A 26,119-nucleotide genomic window follows, 5' to 3' on the forward strand; every position below is an offset into this window, starting at 1 on the left:
CATTAATTGTTCAAAAATCACAGTACCCTTTATTTGGACATGAACTTTTTGATCAGATATTTGGTTTTTCCAGTCTCTTAATTGTTCCACACCACTCATTTTTAAATCAGAAGGAATGTATGTCTTCATTGCAGAAACAGTATGTCAATCATACTTTCTGGTCCTCAGTAAATTCATGTCATTACGTTTTTTTTTATATTAGAGATATTCTTTACAAAGACTTCTAGCTTTCTCTCCTAATTTAGATTCTCATCTTCAGCTCAGAATAATTTTCTTTCATTATCTTCCAAATGGTTCTCTTTCCTCCATTCTCTCTGCTCACTTATGAAATTACTATTAGATGGATCTCAGGTCTTCTAGATCTATAATTGGTGTTGCCTTCCTTTCATAGATTCTAAGTCTTTGTATTCTTTTCTTTTATTATAGATTTCCTCACCTTTTCCTCTGGACTACTAGTTTAGTCTTCATCATATTTTGATATTTTTAATTCCAAAGAAGCCTTTTTTGTGTGTGTAATGTGATTTCTCCTTTTTCATAGTAACCTTGTTTTGGTTTGTGGATTCAACAGCTTCTTAAATCTCTCTGAGAATATCAATTAGATTTTTTTTTATTGTTACTGTTATTCATTTTATTCTGTTCCATTTCCTCTGGGATAAGTTATTCTCTTTACTCATTTCTTCTCTTTCATACTTTTGGTCTGTATCTAGTGTTTGGTGAATCTTTGTCATCCATTTATATTTATGAAGGACCGGAATGACTGAAAAAACTGTCATAGTTCACTTGTTGGCTATGTTTACTCAAAATTCTTATGTTGGATGGGAGGATGAACTGGAGCCCTGGGAGGAGCTGAGGCACTCTGACAAGTAAGATTCCATCTGGAGTTTGCGAGCAGATAACAGGCAGGTTGGTAGGAACCCTCACAATCATCAAAGTAAGGAGAAAATTATCATGGAAGAGGAGTGTAATTCCCTTGTGGGTTGAGCAGCCTTTCCTTTTTTGTCCCCTCCATGTCTGCTGGGGAGACCCCCGGTTCTATCTAGTTCAGCTCCGTGTTTGTATGCGGTCCAACTGTCAAACTCTGAGCCCTGCCTAAGAAGATCTTTCTTATATTTAAATGTCCTGGGGTCTAATGACTCTGCTACTTGTCATTCTACATCCTCTGGGAAGTTGAATGGTCTCACTGGTTCTGCTATACTGGAAGCAATATTTAATTGATTGCTCTGATAATTAGTCCTCCATGCACTTTGGTTTTTTGAATCTGTTCTCTCTGTGCTGAGGGTTTTTCCCTCCAATGGAAGGGACAGCTCATACCTCTGGAATAACTTTCTGCTGTTTTGATTTGTTCTTTAATTTAAATTTCTGATTCAATTTCATCGATTTTCAGTCTTTGAGTCAAGTCATTGCTTCTTGTTTTCAGCTTCATAGTGTACTGAAGATGAAGCAGTACATACCTGTGCTCAGTACATCACCTTGACCCATTAGTTCGGGTAAATTAATCTTGTATTACTCAGGATGATAGCTAATGCCCCACTAACAGTTAATTATTCCATTATCATCAAGGATAGCACATTAGGACCTATTCTTAAAATAATATATATCATAGTACGCAAAGCACTTGACCCGTTGTTTTTCTTTAATCTGGAAATTTTTTAAATACAAAGTTTTCTCTACCATTCTATTTCCCAACTAAAGTCTCAATCAAAGTTTTCTTTCTTTCTTCTTACATTTAAAGTGAATTTAAATTGGGGTGTTTTCAGAAAGCAACGGCCACTTATACCAATATGCTTTTAAGAGAGTCTGACTTTAGTTATAAAGAGATTTAATGCCGGCCTCCAGTGTAACTTGGAGCACTGAGTCACCCCTGTAATAACATGTTTCTCTGAACCGCCACAAGGCATACTTCGCCACTCACCCTCTGCTTTGCATCAGGTGACTAAAGGACCAGCAGCAAACAAAAGCAAAGGTAAAATATACTTTTTATTTTGTTTGAAAAAATTTAAGGACTGTTTTTAGAAATACGCTTTCTTAGAGGAGCTAGAAAAAAAACTAATTTTGTTTCATTTTTTGGAAGACCGCAATTTCTTTTCTGGCCTAACTTACTTTATTTACTTTTCAAATATGGTACCTCTCAAAATGTGAGCTTGCTTTTATGAACCTAGCACCCTAAAAAATACATTTGTCATGGATAGTTGTGTTAAATTTCAGTTATTTATTATAAGTTTATATTTAAAAATGATTCTCACTTTAATAACTATTCAAGCCTGGTTTTATTTCTCCTCTACATGTACAATTTCTCCGAAAAGCAGCTTTCTGGAGTATGTTGCAGTTTGTTATCATCACCTAATACTTAACTTACAATAGCATCAAATGTGTTCCCCAAAGCGGGTTAGTAAACTAACTGTTGATAAGCATTAGGAACATGTGGCTTTATGACAGAGCGACAAGTTTAATATTTTTTATAATTGATAGCTGTGAAGAATTCCTCATGCTAATCTTATAGACATAAATGGTTTTCTTTAGAGTATAAGTGCATTTCCTTACGTGATACAGATTTTCTTTTTGCATGATCTTTAATGAAGTTTTCAAAGACGTGTTCCATAGTTATCATACCTACCATGACGGGCAGTATTAGAAGACTGTTATTCGGAACAAATATTGCATTTTTTAGGAAATACGTATCCTCTCAGAAAATGGGTATTTTTTGTCATAAATATAGGTTTAAAATTTTTTCCCCAAATACTAATACAGGCACTGAATATTTAGAGATGATAACCAATAGGCAGTTCAAATAAGAAAATCTCTTAGTAATTGGGAAGAGGATATATACATACAAATACATACAGATAGACTTAGATTTTCCAGAAAAGAAATAACAAGTAGCAAAACAATAGGAGAAAGATAAATCTTAAATAATTTAATCCATTGGAGAGCGAAAATCTTAAAGTCAAGATATTTCCGAAAGGGGTAAAAGGGGGCACATGTGTACAGTGATGGATAGTAATTAGACTTTGGGTGGTAAACATGATGTAGTCTACACAGAAATTGACATATAATGATGTAAACCTGAAATTTATGTAATTTTATAAACCAATGGTACCTTAATAAGAAGGAAAAAGTTTCCTATTGATGGAGAAAAAAAGCTGTGTACTTCTGTGGCTACGTATAGCAAAGGTAAAGAGAAAGATCTGAAAAATCATGAGTTGAATAAGATAGTTTAGGCCATAAAACTTGATTTTTTTAACTCCTTCACTGGCAGCTCCTGTGTAACTAACTTTAACGTAGAATTGTTGTTAATCAAGATACAGTAGTCCCTCCTTATTCTCAGATGATATGTTCCAACACCTCCAGTGGATGCCTGAAATCACAATAGTATTGAGCCCTATATATGCTATGTTTTTTCCTATACATACATACCTATGATAAAGTTTAATTTATAAATTAAGTACAGTAAGAGATCAACAAGTAATAATAAAATAGAACAATTATAACAATATACTGTAATAAAAGCTATGTGAATGTGATCTCTCTCTCAAAATACCTTATTGTACTATGCTCACCCTTCTTCTTGTGATGATGTGAGATGATAAAATGCCTATGCAATGAGATGAAGTGGCGTGAATGGCATGGGCATTGTGACATAGCATCAGGCTACCATTGACCTTCTGACTACATGTCAGAAGGAAGATCATCTGCTCCCCCATCTTGGTGACCATGGGTAACTGAAACCACAGAAAGCAAAACTGTAGATAAGGAGGGAATACTGTACTTATCTTATGATATATACTGATATTGTAGTACTATCTAAGAAAGTTTTGTCACATGATCTATTTCAGCCTTGTTTATAAATTAGAATTCAGTTTGATGATGGAAGGAAGACCTCTTGTTGAAGCACTCACAGTTTCTTAACATTTAAGTAAATTACAAGCAAAGAGTTGGATAGCTGTTAAATGGAGAAAGTTAAGAAAATTCTAAAAAATAACAGGTTATAAAAAATTCATGTGCAGAGATTCAGGACTCGTATTCTTCATGATTTTTTTTTGAGAATCATACTATATACCATATTTTCATAGCAACAAACTTTTATGTGAACCTTATTTTTTCTTGGGAAAAGCTTTAGAAAATTCAGTAATTAAAGTTATATTTAAACTTACCTCATTATCTGTAATTAATTGTTTATTGAAACCTTAGTCTCCTAAGTTTAGCACACTCCTTGAACTTGTCTACGTATAATAGAATAGTAGGTGCTGTGAATTTCTAACAGGAACAATCTCCAGTTGTCTTTTTCACAGAATAATGCCTTTCACTTAAGCATAGGTCCAATGTTCATAATAACTCCAAATGAATGAATCCCATGTTCCCTCTTATCGAGTATATTTGAAAAAAATAAATCCCACTCCTTAAGGAGCACTATTTCTTAGACAAATTATATTGGGTGGTTCAAGAATTGGCTATTATCCTAGGCTATAATTACTCTGCCTTTGTTGTAGGCATTCCAGAACAACCTTATTGCATCCTTAGTCCACCCTCAACCTGTGATTGGAACATTTCTGAATTTTCCGATTGTATTAGGAGACCATCTCAAGGTTACATTTGGAAATAAAAATTCATTTCAAAATATTTTCAAGTTATATGGTTTGTATAATTAGACTGCATGCAATTAATGTTCTTGAATAAATAAACTTTATTTTTAAGGAATTAAAAAGTCTTTGTATGAAAAGGTAAGCCACATTTATGGTTAGCATATGGAACTATAATTAATACAGAAACAACTTTCTTTACAAAGTGCGACACAGTTCTCATATAGTGTGAATGGGCAACCAAAGCAGAGAACAAGTTCTCTAATGATCTCTTTAAAATGCGTGCAAAGTATTGATTAGTTAGCTAGTATATTTGGTATCTCAATAGTTTATTTTTTTTAAGAAACAAAGCATAATCCACTTGGTTGCACGATACATACTATCTATTATTAAGACCTGGTGGAGATTAGTCTAACTGGCACAGTCATTTGCAACATCAAGAGCTTCATCATTCATCCAGCAGGTGTACCTGAAGTGGAAGCCACTGCCTTAGAAGGAGATGTGAGATATCCTCATACAAGATCTGAACATAAAAAGTGAAGAAAAACACATGGAAACATAATTTAACAAACTCTGACTTTCTTCATGTGCCACAGCCTTTTCAGATTGCTTAATTTTCATGGGTTTGAAGCTTATAGTCAAGTTTACTGAAGGTTGACAGGGATACTTCGGGTAAGAAATATTAGTTTCAAGGTCAAAGGGCATTGTAAACTCAAGCATAAATCTACTGAGTACTAGGAGGTCAGACCATCGTGGTGAGATGTCCAGAGAGCAGTTCGATTCAGAGGACTTGCCATCTTGATTAGAAAAGTTGTCTTGTGTGAAAATGTCAGCCAGAGGGCTACAGAGTAGCAGAGAAGCATAGAAGAATGGGGGTGGGTGGGCAAGATTCCATCCCATACTCATAAATTTAAAAATCTGAATTTAAGTTGTAGTTCATAAGCATAATTTTCAAAAGCTGAGACTTCAGCTCGTAGGCAAAGAATAGACATCAGTAGTATGTTTGGATATATAAAATACTATGAGTATTTATCATCATACCCATGTCACGCCCAAAAAAGACAATATTGCTGGAAAGGAAATTTAAAACAATAAAAATTAAAACAACAAAGATTAAAAAATGACTATTGCTGGAATGAGTGAGACAATGAAACATTTTCTAGTGTGCTGATAATAGTAACTAGCCTTGGAGTCTAAAATTTTAACCTCTGCTTCCTACTGACTTCTGTTATACTACACTGAGATTTCTTTTTTGTGCTGTAAACACACCAAGGTAGTTGGACAGAATTCAAGGAAGGCAATAAGATTTGAGAAAGGATTTATAAGAGGAAAGTGTGAGGAAGAATAAAGAAACAAAAATAATGCCATAAACATTGAAGAATTAAAAAAAAAGGTCAGAATTTAATCTTCATATAATTGGATAATTGAAGTGCTTAAGACAATCCAAGAAAAATGATCTGGAGTTGAATAGGTGAAATCCAGTTTTCTGAGATATTTAAAATTAGGTTGGATGAGTCACCAAAACTAATACATAGTCAAGAAAACAAGAAAGAACAACCAAAGCATCTTTTGCATATCCAGTTCCTCCAAATACTTGTATTGTTGTAACTAGAGTTTTGCATTGTTTACAATTGGAGAAGGCCTATTACTCTACAGCATATTTTTCCACTTGTAATAAATAACGCACCGGTATTGTGCCCTGCCTTTTGTGCTGCCTAATAATACTGATCAATTTCTTGAATCCTATCTTCTGTGTTCCTACTGAATATCTACTAAACCATTAATCACTATTAGTTTTCCTTTACCATAGGTAATTAACCAACCCATAATCAGCTCTTAATAGCCACATGTCAGAATAGAGTGGTAACTTAAAGCTCTGGCTGATGGTGTTTACTTCAACTACAAAAAAACAAAAAACGCTTCTCATTTCCTAAAAAAAGATTTTCTTGCCAGATTGCAGAAAAGCATATCATTTTCTCAAATAACATTATAAAAAATGATCCTTGTAATAAAATCCAACTCAGATGTTACCTTGTTTAGGAAGCCATGACTGATTCCTCGTAGTCAAATCAGTTTGCATCTTCTTTTGTGTTTTATTAGTTTTTGAAATAAAGTAATGGTTTTGAGTAACTGCTACATCAACATGGTACAGTACCCCAAAAGAACTTGCCTCCCAAAGCATCTTACCCAACTCTAGCCACTTCTCTCTCTCAGTCATCCAGTTCTTCCTGGAGCTAAGCAATGTAATCAATTCTTGAGTTCCCCTCCAGAGAAATTCCTCAGTACACAAATTGCTACATATGCATGTAGTATATACATACTTCCCTTTCTCAGAAAAATAATGGCAGCATTCTATATATATTTTGCTTTTTAAAAATTTTAAGTACATATACAGACACACGTATAAAACAAATATAAACTTTAAAGAATAATTATAAAATCTGGTGAATATTCATATCAATACATAGGCAGTCTCATTCTGTTACAGCTGCACAGTATTCCATTGTCTGGAAAGCCATTATTTACTTAACCACTCCTTTAATGAGGGACATTTGTTTCCCACCTTGGTCATTACAGACAATGCAGCAATGAGAAACACAGAAGAAGAATTTCTAGGTGAAAGGTTTTGTAATTCAGATAGAAATTTCTAATCTTCTGTTTCATCAGGAATGTACCATAGTCCTTTACTCTTTCTTCATTGCACACTTTGGAGTCCATGCCTGGCTTTTCACTTTGCTCAACTTTTGTACCTTGCTAAGACATGTCTGCTTGTACAATGAGATGGGTGACATTTGCAAAGTCAGGTCAACTCTAGTTTCCAAGCCATTCCTGTCAGGACTGAGGCAGAATTTGAGATTAAGACATTAACCTGAAACAAAACAATGTCATCTGGCCATGACCTTTGGCCTCTCCAGTGCCTGACCTTCCACTCAATCTTGCACCCTGATGTTGAGATCTAGGATCTGGAGAATCTGGATCAAACTCTCCTGTTTTCAAAAATCTCCTGACTTTTGAATATCATTCCAGTCCTCAGGCCTAAGGTTCAGCCTCAGCTCCCGATTCCTAGTTTGTCTGTTTACCCTGCCCGGTATCCCAGCTCTTCTGGTCAATGGCTTGGGCCATATTTGGGGAGGATGGGGTATTTTAAATTATAATCTTGACTATGGACATTGAAAGGAGTTAAAAATATTCTCAGATCACTAGATTGGTTTACAGTTTAAAAACTTTAATTAGAAAACTGAGGATTTAAATCAACAATGTTATTTTAAGGAGCTTAGTTAAAAACAGGTTGACAGAGAGAACATTTTATTCAAAATGTGGTCCCAAGACTTTGTGTGCTTTCCCAAGAAAGCTGTTGATCTTGGCTGCAAGAAATTTCAAGTCCTAAAGGAGAAGTAATACTTTTTGACAAAGACTAAGTATATACTCTTATATAAAGATAATTATATTCTCTTTCAGATTCCATTTCTTAAAATGCAAAATGTTTTCACTTCATAAAAAATGTGGCCTTCCACACTGAAGAGTGAATTTTCCATTAGCCCAAGAGACACTGAAATAGTCATTTTTATGTATTTACAAAACTTATGCTTATTTTTAAGAAGACTGGAAGGGAAGCAGTTTTGCACACTGAAGATAACACAGTAGTTCTAAAAGCTGTTCAGACGGAGGGACACCAGTGTTCTCTGATAATGACATGAAATAGAGTTATAATAAAATTCAGTACCTAATGATGCATTGTGGGGCTTAAAGAAATTATCACATAGTAGATTATATTGTAAACCAATAGGCACCGAGTTTTTAAGAAAAATGTATGGGAAAAACTTAATTGAGAAAACTCTATCCATTAAAATACATTTTTTCTTCTGCTGGAACGCTTAGAGCTAGCTTTTACGGTATTGATATTCCAAGAGAGAAGAATGTAAGAACCATCAGGATAGGACATTGATTACAATCAGACTAAGGCAGTAATGTCCTTCAGAGAAAAAAAAGGAAGCCTATTATCTGCTTTTGCTCTCCTAAGCTATTGTTAGAAAGCAGGCTAGCAATCAGCTCTGCAGAGCGGAGGACGCAGCTCTGAACTCAGTGGCTCCGCTCTGTCTTCCATTCTGATAAATATTTACGTATTTTTTTTACTGGCAACAAAATATCACTCCTGTCAGTATTTTCCTTAAGGGTTGGAAATAAAACATCGCATTTTTAATTTCAGTAAAAACGGAGATCATGACCTTCAGGATAACTTTTTAAACCCTTATGGATTTAGGGGTAGACACTTGCCATCTTAAAAGTTTTGAAAACAAAATCCTAAGATCATAAAAGAAAACCCCAGAAGAATTGTACTTTAGGAAAATTAATTCCTTCCACAAATACGTTAATATGAAGAGGGCTGTGTGTGTGTATATTTTTAAAAGCCTTCCCAGAGCATTCCCTCTAATGTTAAAGACCAATGTGGATCATCATGCCATGTGAAAGAAAAACGATGTTCAGTGTATGAGAACAGAAAGTTAGAGTGACAATCAAAGTCAAAGCAAATCTGGGGCAGGCCCGATGGCATAGTGGTTACGTTCACACGCTGTGCTTTGGCAGCCGGGGTTCGCAGGTTCAGATACCCGGCACAGACCTACACACAGCTCGTTGAGCCATGCTGTGGTGGTGTCCCACATACAAAATAGAGGAAGAGTGCCACAGTGGTTAGCTCAGGGACAATCTTCCTCAAAAAAAAAAAAAAATTAAAGCAAAACTAGCAGGATTAACTTACTCATTTATAGTGTTATTATTTTTCTGTGCAGCGATTGTTAAAAATACTGTGCAGTTCCTCTAAATAACTGGATTGCACTGCTCTTGTCTCTGAACCTGGATTATTGGAAGAGCCTCCCTCCAGGCTTCCGGCTGCTTCTCTCTTGTGCCCTTTCCTTTCCAGGTTTGCCTCCACACAGCAGCAGGAGGAATCCAGTTAAGCCCAAGTCAGACCATATCATTCTTCTCTCAAAACTCTCTAATTCTTTCCCATCTCACTTAGAGTGAAAGCCAGAGTCCCAACAAGGCCCTACAAGACCCTCTCTTACCTCTCTGTCCCTTTTACTTAGTCACTGGACCCTTTGAAGCTCCTCAAACCTGGCAGGCACGCTCCTGCCTCAGGCCCTTTGCTCCTGCTTTTCCCCCATGCTTCCCCAGACATCCTCCAGGCTCTCTCCACTCCTCCTTCGGTTCACTGAGGACTTCCTCTTTCAAATGAATCCTTGCTTTATTTGTTTTCTTTGCTATTACCACCTTCCAATGTACTATATGTTTTATTTACTCATCTTGTTTATTGTCTGTCTCCCTCTGCAAGAATTTAAGCTCTGTGAAGGCAGCGTTTTTGTCTGTTCTGTTTATTGTATTCCTAGTACTTGGAACAGGAGCCTAGTACATAGAAGGTGCTCAATAAAAATTTCCTGCACACTAAGTACCTCTGCCTTCACACAGTCATCAGTGCCCCAAAGACCACGAGCAACACACCTGCAGTTAAATGAATTGGGTTGATTACTTGTTGTAGCCAGGGAAAATGTACTCCCTGGGGAACTGTGGGATGTCTCAGCACGAAGGGATCAGAAAGAACCTGTTATAAAATTTAGGTATTAGTTGGGTGATTTGGCAGAGGTCTAAGAAAATGGGAATTTTCTCTAGATTGGATGTTGTCAGAAAGCAGGGGCATTCCTTTGATTGGGTAAAGAATGACAGTCATTCATACAGCAAGAGAGAGGGATGTTCGGTATTTTGTGGGTTGCACAATGACCTTGTTCTTATCTGTACTTAGACAAGATGAGAATGTAGTCATGCTCTGTTTCATCCTATTGCTAAATTTGTTTGAGGTTGGTATTTTGTGAGATTGTTTATTCTAAGAGGAGAATACTTTGGCCCAGCTGTGAGTATGGCCAGCTTCTGAAATGTGGGGGTTGCTTTTTTAAAAATTTATCATGAGCAGGTAAGCTTTTGTGGGGAAGGAGGGAGAGAGGAAAGAGGAATAAGCAGGGGGCAGAGCCTTCTCTGCAGACTCTCGTATCTGTACAGGGCAGGCCTCTCTCCTCAAAGAGGACCCCATTCCTTCATGGTCCTTCACTGTCAGAACCAGGGAACTGGAACAAGGTGAGGTACGAGGCCTGCTTGATAAAAGGCAGTCCGCCCTCTCTATTGTTTTTGTCACCTTCCCCTCTCAGTGGGTTAAGAAGGTCAGAACTGTGAAGCCAAGGTCAAAGCAGTAGCAGCCACACCTTCCTCACTGTGGCTCTTCCTTCCACCAGGGGAGGCATCTGAGGAGAAAGCTCCTTCCATTTACCCTCTGCCTTTCACAGATGTTTCACTTTGCTGGAAATCATTCGTCCAGGAGCCTTCAAAATGTCATCCCAGAAGTTTCCCTGTTGAAGGAAGAGAACTAGTGTTTCATATGTGTCCCCGGAACAAACCTTACTCCTAAGAAGAGAAAATTGGCTGATAAAATTTAGCGGAGAAGTCCAAGTTAAACTCCCCACTCATCTCTACCCTCAGTAGCGTGAGAATTCTTCCCAAAGTTCCATCAAGTAGAGATTTGTTTAAAGGAGCAAACCTTCCCAGGAAGATTATGAGAGGGGCAAGGGAGAAAGATAAGGAAGTTTGCTGTTGGTGACTCATGGTTGAGTGTGGATAACTGCACAGGTTGCGAGGCTCTAACAGCTAGTTGAGATACAAGTAGAGCCCAGGAATGGGGATTTTGGTGGCGTGGGTGGGGTGAGGGAAAGGAGTCTAGAGGAATTCAGAAGCAAAGGGCACTTTTGGAAAGGGCAGGCCTGGGAGGCTCCCTGGCAAAGGAAGGAGGGTGGGAGAAGCAGACAGCTAATGATTGCCTGATGGGGGCAGGGGACTGAAAAGTGTCTGGGAGGTGCCCAGTGAAGGGATCTCCTCCTAGCAAGCCATGTTTAATTAGCAGCATGACAGAGGGTGCTGCCTGTGTGGGAAGCAGAAACCTGAGACGCACAGCAAACAGAAGACATAGGCACCAAATTTTATTTATTTATTTTGCCTGCATTTGTTGTGTATCCATACGTTTTATCAGGAGCTCTGCCTGCCACCCGCCGTGCAATGTGTACCTTCCATTAACTGGAATCAGGAAAATAATAATGTTCTGGGATAGGAGAAAAGAATCACTTGGTAACTTTGTAATAAATGAATGAAGCTATTCTGTGGCAATGATGAGGGGGCTGACCAAAGAAGAAACAATAATCAGTGGAAAGCTATGTTTTGAATAAAACTGAAAGCAGGAAGTGTTCTGGTAGAATAGATTTTTTTTTTGTACATATATACAGCCTTCTCTAATATGAAAAGAAGAGCTTTTCTTTTTCCTATTAATGATCACATATCCAAATCTATTTTTCTTACCCTGAGGCAGAATATAATAAAATGATCAAAGATATGGGGCCATATTGAGGACCACAACTCTTTTTGTACTTATAAAATTAAATTCTTTTGAAAACACTGTTCTCTTCAAACCATAATTTATACCTTCAGTTTATTATATTTCATGTTACTAAGTGGAGTGATCTTATTCATCTTTGTGTTGTGAAAGAGTACAGATATTTATTCAATGAACAGAGGAAGAAAATATCTACCTTCATAGCTCTTAAAAATCGACATTTTGTGTATATCCATTTACTTAGGATTTAAATGTCTTTGAATGATGTTTTATAAATTATTTAAAATTTTTGCTTACCTCAGTGTCTTAGGCCTGGGAAATGCTATAAAGTTTGGCTGGTAACACCTGGTGGTTAAAAATGATAATTACATGCAACATACAGTTGACAGTGATTGGCTTCACTGGAGGAAATAACACAAGCTGCAGGTTCCGTGGAAAGAACCTCTGTCAATCAGAGTTCCTGGTTGTAAGCAACCAAAAGAAAACCTCACTGACTTGAGCAGAAAAGTGCTGTCCTATGAGGACAATTCTGCCACTTGACATTAACACTATGGATGTCAGGTTCTGGATGCCCCCACATGCACTGCCTATCCTGGACACTGGAATTTTTGTCACCACTGGCACCACCCCCTTTCAGTCGTTTTGATTCCCAAGATCTCGATTCAAAGTGTAGAATAGGATGCACCTAACTGTCTGGCCACGGCGACATAGCAGCACCCGAGCTACAAGGAAGGCTGGGAAAGCATCTGGACCTTTTGGCTTGTTTAATGAAATAATAAAAAGTTATTACAAGATTAAATGAGATAAATATTTATAAAGTACTTAAGCACAGTGCCTGGGATTTGATGAGTGCTCCAAAATGATAGTGAATATTATTTTACATCTTTATTTGCTCATGAGCCTTTTTGAGGGCAAGGACCACATCTTACTCATCTTGTATCCTGAACACAGGGTCTGATGCTCAGTAAATATGTGTTGAATTGCGTTGCTTGCCCCTGAATAGAAGCTAGGTCTCTACACCTGCATCTATATCTCTGTTTATTTATAGGCCTCTTTAAGATCTTTAAATAAAACGCACTTTAAAAATATAGCTATATAACACCAATAGTAATATCCATCCAATATTTGAGTCTTTTTCTTCAAAATTATCACTAACAGAAAATTAAATCTCTTCACAGGTCTTCCAGAGTGTGTTAAAACAGAAGATAAGACTTTTTTCTTATCATGAAACTGTTATCTGAAGGACAATTCAGGTTTTGTGTTGTTCAACCAATACATCTCACATCATGGCTGCTTATATTTTTCATTCTGAAGTCTATCTCTTCTCTAAAACCTGCCCGACTTCCAATTTATCAAAGGAAACCTTTTATAGCTGCATGGAATGCTCCAACAGATCAGTGTTTGATAAAATATAATATAAGACTAAATCTGAAAATGTTTCAGGTGATTGGAAGCCCACTGGCCAAGGCTAGAGGGCAAAATGTCACTATATTTTATGTCAACAGATTGGGCTACTATCCATGGTATACATCACAGGGGGTTCCTGTTAACGGGGGTCTCCCCCAGAACATAAGTTTGCAAGTACACCTAGAAAAAGCTGACGAAGATATTAATTACTACATCCCTGCTGAAGATTTCAGTGGACTTGCTGTCATAGACTGGGAATACTGGAGACCCCAGTGGGCCCGGAACTGGAACACAAAAGATGTCTACAGACAGAAGTCAAGAAAGCTTATTTCTGATATGCAAGAGAATGTATCAGCTACTGATATTGAATATTTAGCTAAAGCAACCTTTGAAGAAAGTGCAAAAGCTTTTATGAAGGAAACCATCGAATTGGGAATTAAGAGCCGACCCAAGGGCCTTTGGGGTTATTATTTATATCCTGATTGCCACAATTATAATGTTTATGACCCAAACTATACTGGGTCATGCCCAGAAGAGGAAGTTTTGAGAAATAATGAGCTCTCTTGGCTCTGGAACAGCAGTGCTGCTTTATATCCTTCTATTGGTGTCAGGAAATCTCTTGGAGACAGCGAAAACATTTTGCGCTTCTCGCAATTTCGGGTGCATGAATCCATGAGGATCTCCACCATGACATCCCACGATTATGCTCTGCCTGTATTTGTCTACACAAGACTAGGCTACAGAGACGAACCTTTATTTTTTCTTTCTAAGGTAAGACAACTCTTGCCAAAGATAGGGGGATTTCCTCCCTATCTCTGAAAGAGACATTTCTTTGTTAATTATATTCTTTGAAGACTTCCCAATCTTAATGGTGTTAGATAGGAGCATAATTCTTCCTTTGACTAGTCATCCGTTTAGACTCTTCATCTATGGAAACTGAATTTTGATTATCTTCTTCATTATTATTCTTTTAAGGACCACAATAAGGGGGAAGGGATTAAAGTGCAAATCGGCAATTGTTCCTTCCTCCTCCTAGCGTGGATTCCACTGCCTTACAATCTGCCTTTGGAGGGTTATTAGAATGGTTGGTGGTAGACAGGTTGGAAAATCAGAGAGGATGTTTTAAAATGGAATAGTTGGCTTACTCATGTAGACGTGGAATTGAAGGCATCCCTGTTTCTGTCTGGCCCCACCATCTAAAATGTCAAGAGAAAAAAGACTGTTTTCCTTTTAATGCATGATGCCAGCCTTAACAAAAGATGTAAGGGAGGCACAACATGTGAATATACTTAACACTACCGAGCTGTACGCTTAGAAATGGTTAAGAGTAAATTTTATGTTATGTGTTTTATACTACAATTCAAAAATTTTTAGATGTTTTTTAAAAAGGTATAAGTGAGTTGCAAATCTGCTCAAAGTTGGCAAATCTATAGATATAGCCATCTGGTTTATTCTTGACTCTATGACCACAACAAATGGAAAGTAGGTAAGAGTGGTGTGAGTTTCTAAATTCAATAAGAAATTCATCACTAGTAGATGTTTTTGTAACTCTAGGTTAAAACTTACAAATAGAAGTTTTATTCTATCCGTTTATTTTACTTCAGTCGTTTATGTAGTCAAAAACCTCACCACAAGGGTGACTATTAAAATAGACGAAATTTCAGCCCAATTTTCTCTCCTTTCTTCTCCCTTTGCTACTCTTGTCACTTGAATGGAAACTTCTAGGGAAAGTAGTTGCTGCTGTAATCTTTGGACTTGGATAATTATGTGTATACTTTCTATGATGAGAAGACTTGGGACTTGTTCAGACTTTCACATTTGTGAAGCAGTAGTATTCTATGATGTAACTGGATGCCAAGGGTTTGTCAAATTTTAACAGAGGCATTTCTTCTTTCTCCACCATCACAAAATTTAATTCACCAGCATGTATTAAAATACAAAGACGTTCTGAGTGTTGGGCATCCAAAGGGGGAGGCTCAGAAGCACTCAGGGGAGGGCTCTCCCGTGAGCAGGAGGCATCTGTGGAGCATGTAGAGCGTAGAGCTTACTCAAGGAGAAATGACACACGCAGTATCGGGATTTGGTGAATACTGTGCCTCTGACGCCTTTAATGAGATGAGTAAGAGAAAAGAGTCTCTTTTGTGAACTGATATTCATACTACCTAGAAAACTCAGCAACAAATGATTGAGAATGACACATAGTTAACGTTATCTGGAAGGTTTTAAAGGATTATCTAAATCTTTACAAAATAGTCTTGACTCTGAAATTGAAAGTTAAATACCACTTTCTTCTGTGAAATTTCTTTTCCTTTTCTATATTTGGCTCACACAAGTTCCTTTCTTTAGTGGTAATAAAGTTACTTTTGGAAGAAACAATAAACTTTAAGGGACAAAGTGTTCATTTCAAAAGATTAGTTTACGCTACTGCTACATTCTGAACATTCTGCAAATCCAGGGTAAGCTTCCTTCTTGAATAGCTACCTCAGAGATGCTTCTGTTCTAAGGGAACAAGCAACAACAGTCAGGTTTCTCATCTCTAAACAGTTTTCTTTGATAATCCCAAAACTTTCTGAATTAAAAGGTATTTCCAAGTGTTTTGAACCATCAGTTTACCCACCCCTTTACCCTATCCTCCATAAAAATCTGCCCACAAAATTTTAAAAACCTGATATTCATTTATACCAAACTGTAAATGACTAGTAATGGCTTCCATTTCTGACTTTCCCAAAGATATCTGCATTTTAGAATGTGTGTGTGTGTGTGTGTGTGTGTGTATACACACACTTATGAATAGGATTAGAAAAATAATTTACCAATAGTGGCAAATCTTTTAACCTCAGTACCTCATTGACTTAATCTACACAATGGGAAAGTATTACCTGCCCTAACTGCCTAGCAGAAGTATTACGAAAATCAAATGAGGAAACATATGAAAATTTGAAGCACTACAAAAATATAGGTAGTATAGCTATCGCTTTTTAACAGGTGTCAAAGTCTTCAACTTGAAAGGGGAATATCTAAGAATGGAATCTCAGTCAGCAGCCACCGCCTGGGAGGTGATATGGGGGCATTAACACCCCAGTCCATGCAGAAGATTCCTACCACCTATACATAAATACAACTGAGATACAACTTGATGCTATGCTTTAAAAAATAATGAAAGGAGTTTTCTTGACTGTAGATTTAAAGATGTTTATCTCTATAACTAATTAATGTTCCCTCTGGTAACACACAAAGGGAGCTCATTAGTGGTGCTCCAGCTCCCCACAGTGGGTACCTTACTTACATGCACTATGATAAAAGTGTTAGGGACTGAAACCCAAGTGTGGAGAATGAGTCCTCTGGGTGCCCCCACCCTCTACTTCCAAAACCTTGATTCAAGCCGAAAATCACAAGTAGGGCAAGGCAGTCCTATACTGTGTTAGGACCTGGGAGATTTGTTGCCATTACTTCATGCGCTGTTCCTTTATTTCCCCTTTCATGCGACATCATTCATGTGGCTCATGCTCTCAGGTGGTCCCAATCTACTCTCAGAGGCATCCTACCTGTGACTTCCCTCACTGACTAGTGCTCTTGCTTTTTCGGTCCCCCAAACACGGCTGCTCTGTGATTCATTCAGGACCCCTCTCTCAGCTAAGGGACAGTAAGCTAATTTGGTAGAGAAATTTGCATTAATATCTTCTGCTGCCTGCTCACTTCCAGTCAACAGGCGCATGAAGACTTGCAATTTTGAATCAGTCTCAATAAACTCTCTCTGATAATGACACTAAAGGACACATTGGGAAGAAACTAACATTCTCTCCTGATATCAACCTTAGAATGTATAGCTTTCACCACAAACATCTGTAGCTTCCTTACTTACTGAATATGAGATCAATAACCTCAATAACCTATAAATGTTGATCAAAACTGATTAATAATCAATAACCTATAAATACAAAATGTAAATGCTATGTCTCCCTCCTTCCTCTGATGACAATGCCTTAACCCAAAGGAATTGATGGGAGATTTCCGGTTTCCAGTCTGGCATATAAGAAACTAGGAAGTTCCCACTTCTTCCTAACAAGTAAAAAGTTAACAAACTGAAAACATCGATTCTTCTTAGACTCACAAGAGAAGTGAGGACACAGGGCAAATTGCTGCCCTCAAAATTGTAGAGACAGACGGTGAATACAGAGAATCACCACTTACCAGATCAGAAACCCATGAGCAGAAACCTCTGCGGGAACCAGTGCCCGAGTAGGAAAACCTGAACTGTAATTGATGAATTACTGGTGGCTCAGTGTGGACAAGTCTGAGAGACGAAAACTCCAGGGGACCCAGTGATGGGCGCGGAGGGGCACTTTTGTGAGTTTTACCTCCTGGATCTCTACCAGGTTTGTGCAGTAAATATGGGAGAAAAATTCCATCCTACATCTGGCAGAGGGAGGGGGAAAGAAACCATTTTGAATATTCTGGAGCATTCTGTTCTTCTTAACAAGGTCTGTTCTCAGGAGAAACTGTTTAACCAGAGCTAAGCGTGCTAGGGTCTTATCAGAGCCTAACTGACTTGGAGAAGGGAAATACTCAGCTCTAGGTGGCTCTAGCCTTCCAGGTGGGAGAAGAGAAATACTCAACTCTAGCCTCCTCTAGCCAGCCTGTCCCACCTCAGAGTGGGGGTAAAAAAACAGCTGAAAACCACTTGTGAAGTTCATAGTACAGAGGCACAGGCCCACTAAAAGATTGAGGCCTACTCATAGGCCTACAGAAGCCTTCCGTTGCCCCCGCATCTTACTAGCTCATTGCTGAAGGGCTATTTATAGCAGCTGGTTGTACCCAGGATGAGCTATCTGCTTATCAAAAGAAAACTAAATCATGTCTAGCTATCAAGAAAAAAATGACAAGACATACTAAAAGGTAATAAGACAATTTGAAGAGACAGAGCAAGCCTCAGAACCAGACTCAGATATGACAAGGATGTTGGAATTATCAGACTGGGAATTTAAAACAATTATGATGAATATGCTAAGAGCTCTAACGGATAAAGTAGATGCATGCAAGAACAGGGGGACAACGTAAGCAGAGAGATGGAAATGCTAAGAAAGGACCAAAAGAAATATTAGAGATCAAAAACACCGTAACAGAAAAGAAGAATGTCTTTGATGGGCTTGTTAGGAGATTGCGCATGGCTGAGGAAAAAATCCCTGAGCTTCAGGATATCTCAATAGAAAGCTCCAAAGAGCAAAGAACAAAGACTGAAAAAAACACAGGAACAGAATATCCAAGAACTGTGAGACAGCTGAAAAAACTGTAACACACACGTAATAGGAATTCATAGAAGGCCGTTGGGGTATTACAGCCCTTCTGATCACATCATGTGACTATGGCATCACTGTATTCAGGGAAGTTTCAAAGTAAGTGGAGGGAGGAGCTCTGCTCCCTTAGGTCTTTGCCAAAAGAGGCAGTGGACCTGGACCCAGCAGAGTCCTCGTTCCAGGCACTGCGTGGCTGCCTCTTCCTCTGCCCCAAATGCATCGTATCATGGATAATTTTCAAAACCATTTCACTTACACTAGCTCATTTGAGCCTCACAAAAACTCCTCCCTTCCTGTCATCTCAGCTTTGACCTGTTCAGCAGACATTGCGGTCATGGGAAATGGAAATGGATGTGAGCCTGAAAGGGAAATTAGTTTAACCCAAAATCTCCTCTTTTTTTTGAAAATCTCCCAGAAAAAAAGACTTTAAAAACGGAAATTGTAAAACCGTTAATTTCAATGGACTATAAAAGTGTTAGATAAGGACATTTCTCTCTCAAGTATTGATTTGAGTATATAATGCCCCAGGCAAAATATAGTTTAGAAGTTCTGCTTTTATTTTCCACCAAATCACCCACTTACATTTTCCAGCACATAACTGATGGAAATTCACCATTGGCATAAGAGGTAAATGCTTAGTGTCCTAAACAGTGGGGAAACAAATTATAATTTAACAAACTTATTTAGGAAACCTCCTGTAGGAACCTAATTTAGGAAACCAACTGCATACATTCAACTCTTAATTTCCCTCTGAAATGGCTTAGATCCGTGTTAATCTTTAAACACTAAAACAATAATCCTTTAGGATTACAAAACCAAAATTCCCCATGCTGAAATTTTGTTTTCATCTATCTTAACCATATGGAGAAAATTCCGGCAACCTTAGCATGACTCGATGAGTCATAAATAAACCCCATTAAGTCAAGTATTTTGAAAAGTAAAGACAAATAGTTTCAGGGACCAAATATAAGGGTTGGACCAAATGAGAGCCTGTAAGTTCTTAACACTGTGTTCCTTTGCCTGGCCTTGGATCCAAATGACACGAGTCACTGCAGAGGTGAAGTTCTCAGGGGGGTGTTGCAAACTGGAAAAGGAACTTAGCTAAGAGGAACTCCAGGCATTCCTAAACTATTGGATTCTGTTTCTGAGTCATATACATATAGCTGCTTTGTGTATATGCCCCTAGTAAGCTTCGATTAAACAACTTTTGGTGGCTATTCACAGGCTAATTGTCTTCAGAATAATATCCTGTTTCGCAAAATGTAACTTTTCCTTTAAAAATATTTAATACTTTTTCCATATGATTATAGAGTGTCATTTTTGAGCCTTAGTTCATTCAACATTTGCGTTACTCGAAGAAAGTGGAGAGTAGTTTCATCCTATTATATTGAACTCAGCCCCCAATCCTAGTCTCTGGTGGGTTGTTTTGTATTCAAATGAGTAACAAACTCTACTCTTCATCTAGCAAGATCTAATCAGTACCATTGGAGAAAGCGCTGCCTTGGGAGCTGCAGGCTTTGTTATTTGGGGAGACATGAATTTAACTTCATCTGAGGTAAGTTGGTACCTTGAAGGTATAGTTAACATTATTCCAAGGATTTGCTCTGTTTTCCTATAGAGCTCACTGCAATAAGAGCTCTCGTGGCTTGCACAGTAAACTTGCTTTAGAATAAAAGCTCAAATCAGTGCCTGATGCATAGATGGAGCTCATAAATATTATTAACTTTTGTTAAGAGAGTAATTATAATATTGACATTTGTTGAATATTCACTATATGCTAGGATTGTGCTAAGTGCTTTCTTGTTTTGGATTTACTCACTTAGTGGTCATAATAACCCTTAGGAAGTAGAGACTAGCTTCCTCATTTATAGATAAGGAAATCTATCCAGGGTAACAGCTAGTTAGGCTAGTTAGTGATGGAGCTGACATTACAGACACTTTGACTCTGGAGCCCTTGTATTAATCACTACATAAAATGTGTTATATCCTATATTGAGAAGTTGAAACAGATGGTGACTTTTTAATCTCCACATTGAACTTATTTTTCTTCTGTGGAGAAATTAGCCAAAAATTAATAGCATTTAAAATAAGACTTATATGTCTCCTGAAATTTCTCCCAGCTCAGATATTATTTACTCAGAAGTCTTCCCCAATCCGCATTAATCACGATCTCTTCTGTGTTTCCAGATGTTGTTTGTTTATATCTCTATAGTGTAATACAGTTTGCCTTGAATTATAATATTTGTATCTTAAACACTTCATTTAAATCAAACTTTTTGCAAGTTCATGATGATCTGATACTATTCTTAGAATTTCACAGGCTCAATTTGTCGCTACTGAGATATCGTTCATGAAACTATTTGTGACAATATAAGGTTAAAAGTCTCCTCTGTCCACATGTGAGACTTAGGTAGGAATTGTGAGGATCAATCCTGACTCTCCAGTGTGATATTTCCCTTCCAGCACATGTGACATGAGAAGAGCTTCATCAGGAAGCCGAGTGCACAAACCAGGTGGCCTCAGTTTAGAACATAACAGGAACCACAAAAATAATGACCTGGTCAGCCTTCCCGGCTTTCCTATGTTTGAATTATATACAGGATAGAGCCCAGAGAAGTCGCTATTGAGCACAAGTACCAGGAAAATCCAGAAGGCTATATGTTGTGTCAGCAATAAATCGGTAGAATATGACGATTCAGATTCTAAGAAAACCATGAAAGGTACCACACATCTGAAAGGTGGCTGGAGGACAGCAGCTCTGGCATGATTACTAATTTGTTCCACTTTTATTTCACACCCATTATCTTGGGAGCTAGAAGGAGAAAAAAGAGGATGTAAACTGGAAGAAGGCAAGGTCACATATGCTGACTCTGGGACCCACTTGCAAGCTCAGTTGCTTAGCCCTCCTGTAACAGGCTCTCCATCTACTGTCCCTTCAGCCGCTCACTCTTCCTGATCAGGGTCCCTTTGTCGTAGTGCCTGAGCCTGAGTTCACCAACTGGGACCAAGCCCTTAGGTTTCAATCAAGTCCTAATAGCTGCCTTGTGGGCCTAGATGCTCTAACGCTATCAGTACCAGAAAAAACACTAAAACCCATTTGTTTCTACATTTCTAGGGCAACTGTACAAAGGTGAAGCAGTTTGTGAGCTCTGTTTTAGGGCGCTACATAGTCAACGTGACCCGAGCCGCCGAGGCGTGCAGCCTCCACCTGTGCAGGAACAACGGGAGATGCCTGAGGAAGGTGTGGAAAGCTCCCGATTACCTTCATTTGAACCCTGCAAGTTACTACATAGAGGCCTCCGAGGATGGAGAATTTATTGTGGAAGGAAAAGCATCTGATACAGACCTGGCCCTGATGGCAGAGAAATTTTCCTGTCAGTGTTATCAGGGATATGAAGGGGCCGATTGCAGAGAAATGAAGACAGCTGATGGCTGCTCTGGGCTTCCCTCTTTTTCTGGTTCACTAATAACACTATGTCCTCTGTTTTTAGCAGGTTATCAGAGCATTCAGTTGTGAGATAATTGGGTTTAAAGGGAAGTATGTGGCCTCTAGTCACTTAGGGAAGAGATGAAACTTATGACAATTTTTTTCCCTTACGAAATCCATTGAGAGGTATTATAAGTAGACGCTATATAGGTCACTTAACATAAACGGGAACATATTATTTTATTTGGCTCCAATTTAACTAAGAAACCAGATCCAGGAGTAAAGTCAATGCCCTCTCCTTTCTTACTGGAATGTATAAGTGGTATTTAAACCAGAGCTAATATATTTTAATCTTTATATGAACATATATCCGTAAAAGTATACATGTAAATATTAAATTATTGATTTCAAAGACTGGTTTTCTAGCTATCAATTTACTTAAGGACAGATTATTAAGTAATTATCTGATTCAACAGACAGAGTCACCTCAGAGTGTGACTCGATCACCTAGTTCCCTGAAGAGGGCCCAATGCAGAGTTCCTGTTCCAGCCTTAGGGCCAGGTTAGGCTTCTGCTCCCTGCCTGGGCTCACTGAGCGCAGAACCAGTTCCTGAGGCGACTGCTCATGAGGGCGCAGGAGATGACGCGAGGGGAGATGTAGCCAACCCACTGCCAAAGCATCTGTTCCAATATGGCGCCTCTTTCACCCGCCATGAGTTCTTCCCTTACAGACTGGCAATTTAAACACTGTGAAGGGCTTCGTATAGTATTTATGCTCGCTAGTCCCACGTTGCTCTAGATCTGGAAACTGGAGCCATGTTAATAAAAAATGTGATTGATGTGTTCTGCAAGCAAAAATCATTACTAAAAAAATATTTAATAGGGGCCAGCCAGGTGGCATAGTGGTTAAGTTCGCATGTTCTGCTTTGGCAGCCTGGGGTCTGCCAGTTCCGAGCCTGGGTGTGGACATGGCACTGCTTATCAAGCCGTGCTGTGGCAGGCGTCCCACATATAAAGTAGAGGAAGATGGGCATGGATGTGAGCTCAGAGCCAGTCTTCCTCAGCAAAAAGAGGAGGATTGGCAGCAGATGTTAGCTCAGGGCTGATCTTCCTCAAAAAAAATTTAATAAATGACATTTAAGGACCCAGAACTACTTTTGGGAAGGGGTCTGTCAAGAAATAGTTGATATTTTGACCCTTACATAGGAGTTTTGAGTAGCAGTTTTAGAGTCAGTTTGAATCTAATTTGAATTATGGTTTCGCTATCCATCTGGTTGTGTGACTCTTGGCAAGTTATTTATATTCTCCATTTTTTCATCTGAAACTTGGTAATATAGTTCCTTCCTCAGTGAATTATTCTGAGAAGTAAATGGAATAACACATCCCATGCATACTTTGGTTTTTAATACATGTTGCTAATCTTCAACTATCTTCCCTTGATCAGCAAATTAATTGAAACACTTAAGAGAAAACTTCCCTCTTTCTTTTTTTCTTTTTTGAGGAAGATTAGCCCTGAGCTAACTGCTGCCAATCTTCTTCTTTTTGCTGAGGAAGACTGGCCCTGAGCTAACATCCGTGCCCATCTTCCTCTACTTTATATGTGTGACACCTACCACAGCATGGCGTGCCAATTGGTGCCATGTCCACACCCGGGATCCGAACCAGCAAACCCTGGGCTGCCGAAGCAGAATGTGCACACTTAACCACTGTGCCACTGGGCCAGCGCCCGCTTTTCTCTTTCTGATGTTATGTTCTATTGATAGTCACTTGTGCCTTGTGTTCTCTAAAGAGGCACGTTCGGTTGATAGGATTTCCTTCCCCTGGAGACAGTCTACTTGGAAGGTAAACTCAAGATAGACGATGCTATTATAGAAGGCATGAGAGTTGATTCAACCTCCTCCACTTCTTTTGTCTTTCTATGAAACATTTGCTCTTTTCAACTCTGGGTCCCTGCTTGTCAGAGGTTACTGACATTGTTAAGATGTAATTTCTAAATGTAAAATACAAATAAAACAGAAAGTCTTTATAGTACCCTGAATGAGAGGTAGCATTACATAGATTACCTTTTTAAGAACTAAATTTATTTTCACATGAAAGATGATACAATCACATTATAGAAAATTTCTAAAATCGGAAAAATAATAAGGGAGATCATCAATAATCACTATAACATGTACCGGTAACTTTTGGTATATTTATTTCTCACATTTCTTCTAAAGACTTTTTTTTAAGTGGTTGTAATAATAATATAGGCATACTTTTGTATCCTCCATTTTTCACTTAACCATGTAAGTAGTTTTCATGCGATTTCATAAGCTTCATAAATATCATTTAAATATCATTTTAAGATCACATAATAGTCTATCAACTAGATAAAGCCAATTTAATTAGCACTTTTCCTTAAGTTTTGATCTTTAAATGTGAGGCTTTTACTATTTAGTCACGTCATCAGAGAAGGCTTTCCAGATCACCCTCCTAATTCAGTCATTCACTTATTAATCAGTTTGTAGATTAATCAATTTATTAAGCATTGTTTCTTCTCGGGCATTGTTCTAGGCTTTGATATACATTCTTTTCTTTTTTTTGAGGAAGATTAGCCCTGAGCTAACATCTGCCGCTAATCCTCCTCTTTTTGCTGAGGAAGATTGGCCCTGAGCTAACATCAGTGTCCATCTTCCTCTACTTTATATGTAGGACACCTGCCACAGCATGGCTTGATAAGCCATCTGTAGGTCCACATCTGGGATCTGAACTGGCGAACCCCAGGCCGCTGAAGCAGAATGTGTAAACTTAATCACTTGCCACCAGGCTGGCCCCTGATACGCGTTCTTGAACAAAACAAAGAGCCTTGCCTTCTTGGAACTTACATTCCAGCTGAGGGAGTCAGACATTAAACATACAAATGAGCAATTTATGTCATATGTTAGCTCTATGGGAAAGAAAATAGAGAGCAGAGTGGGGGAGGTTGGGCTTTCCATGTGTTGGGCCTCATTGAGCAGATGCTGTTTGAATGCGAGAGTTCGCCATGAGGATACTTGGGGAAAGGGTCTTCTGGGCGAATGACTTAGCTGGTGCACATTTAGTAGTGGGCCTGGTGGGTTCGAGGGAGAGCAAAGAAGGCACTGGGGCTGGATCCTTCCTTCACCATTGACTTCCCTTCTTTATTCTTTAGTCTGAGCATTTATCACCATCTGACAAAGCGTATATTACATATTTGTTTATTTTCTGCCTTTCCTCACCGGGATATAAACTAGGAAAATAAAGACTTCATTTTGTTCACTGCTAGAACACTCCTTGCTACAGTGCCTGGCACACAGTAGGTGCTCAATAAGTATTCTGAATGAATAAATCAATGAATGATTCAAAAGTCTGAATTGGTAGAAGCTATAAATTTCTTATAAGAGATTTTTTTTTAACTCTGCACACTAATAGTGAGTTATTGCAAAGTCATTCTCAAGCATTGCTATTCTATTCTTATCCTAGCACACCAGCCTCTGAAATCACATAGTTTAACTCGTCTGAAGAGCTGAGGCCTGAAGAGAATAAATCACTTGGCAAAGTCAAAGAGCCAGTTTGTGAAAGAGCCCAGTCTGGACTCTCAGTTGCCGTTTTCTTTCCACCGTAACTCTGATTGTAACAGGATCCAAATATATTCGTTCAGCTTTTGACCACGAATTTGATGCGTTTTTTTATGAAGTTGGGCTACTGCTCCTGGTTCTTTTCAGTCAACTTGCAGATATTCCAGCTACAGATTCTCTGAGGATTTAACGTGGCGCGCTGTTCCCGGATAGGACATCTACCTCCTAAACTGCTTAATGAGCGCAGCTTCTTACGATCTTCCTGACTTTCTTTCATGGAAACAGCAAGCACTCAGCCTCTCTAATCTTCAGTGTTCTCTTTTATGAAAAGGAGATAATAATGGGGTCCTTTGTCCTTTTACACAGATTTAATGATATCAAGTAGGTAACATACTTAGCATAAGACCTGGCACA

General features: G+C 38.4%; 1 protein-coding gene across 8 annotated transcripts; it reads left to right on the plus strand.

Annotated features, from left to right (window-relative positions):
* The first annotated feature begins 1,871 nt into the window (after positions 1 to 1,871).
* On the plus strand, positions 1,872 to 25,802 carry LOC103560648 (hyaluronidase 4). Of its 8 annotated transcripts, none has more exons than XM_070616476.1 (6): positions 3,673 to 3,715; positions 5,038 to 5,249; positions 13,179 to 14,178; positions 20,167 to 20,256; positions 21,817 to 21,942; positions 25,611 to 25,802. In XM_070616476.1, exons 3-6 carry the CDS (start codon positions 13,225 to 13,227, stop codon positions 25,623 to 25,625), a joined length of 1,185 nt encoding a protein of 394 aa, XP_070472577.1. In that variant the 5' UTR covers positions 3,673 to 3,715; positions 5,038 to 5,249; positions 13,179 to 13,224; the 3' UTR covers positions 25,626 to 25,802. The 8 variants fall into 8 exon arrangements, with proteins under 8 accessions (XP_070472576.1, XP_070472577.1, XP_070472574.1 ...); XM_070616477.1 differs by having other exon boundaries at positions 3,677 to 3,715; positions 5,041 to 5,249; XM_070616473.1 differs by lacking the exon at positions 25,611 to 25,802 and having other exon boundaries at positions 3,676 to 3,715; positions 5,041 to 5,249; positions 21,817 to 22,985.
* The last annotated feature ends 317 nt before the right edge of the window (positions 25,803 to 26,119 follow it).

Source organism: Equus przewalskii, chromosome 4 (genome assembly GCF_037783145.1).
Source record: "Equus przewalskii isolate Varuska chromosome 4, EquPr2, whole genome shotgun sequence".
NCBI lineage: Eukaryota > Metazoa > Chordata > Mammalia > Perissodactyla > Equidae > Equus > Equus przewalskii.

What these genes read in the sequence shown, in the direction of transcription:
- LOC103560648 (XM_070616475.1), top strand. Translation starts at nt 13,225, where the DNA reads ATGAAACTGTTATCTGAAGGACAATTCAGGTTTTGTGTTGTTCAACCA. An exon ending in CTTTATTTTTTCTTTCTAAG is followed by an intron (nt 14,179 to 20,166) that starts GTAAGACAACTC and finishes CTCTTCATCTAG; the next exon opens with CAAGATCTAATCAGTACCAT. An exon ending in TGAATTTAACTTCATCTGAG is followed by an intron (nt 20,257 to 21,816) that starts GTAAGTTGGTAC and finishes CTACATTTCTAG; the next exon opens with GGCAACTGTACAAAGGTGAA.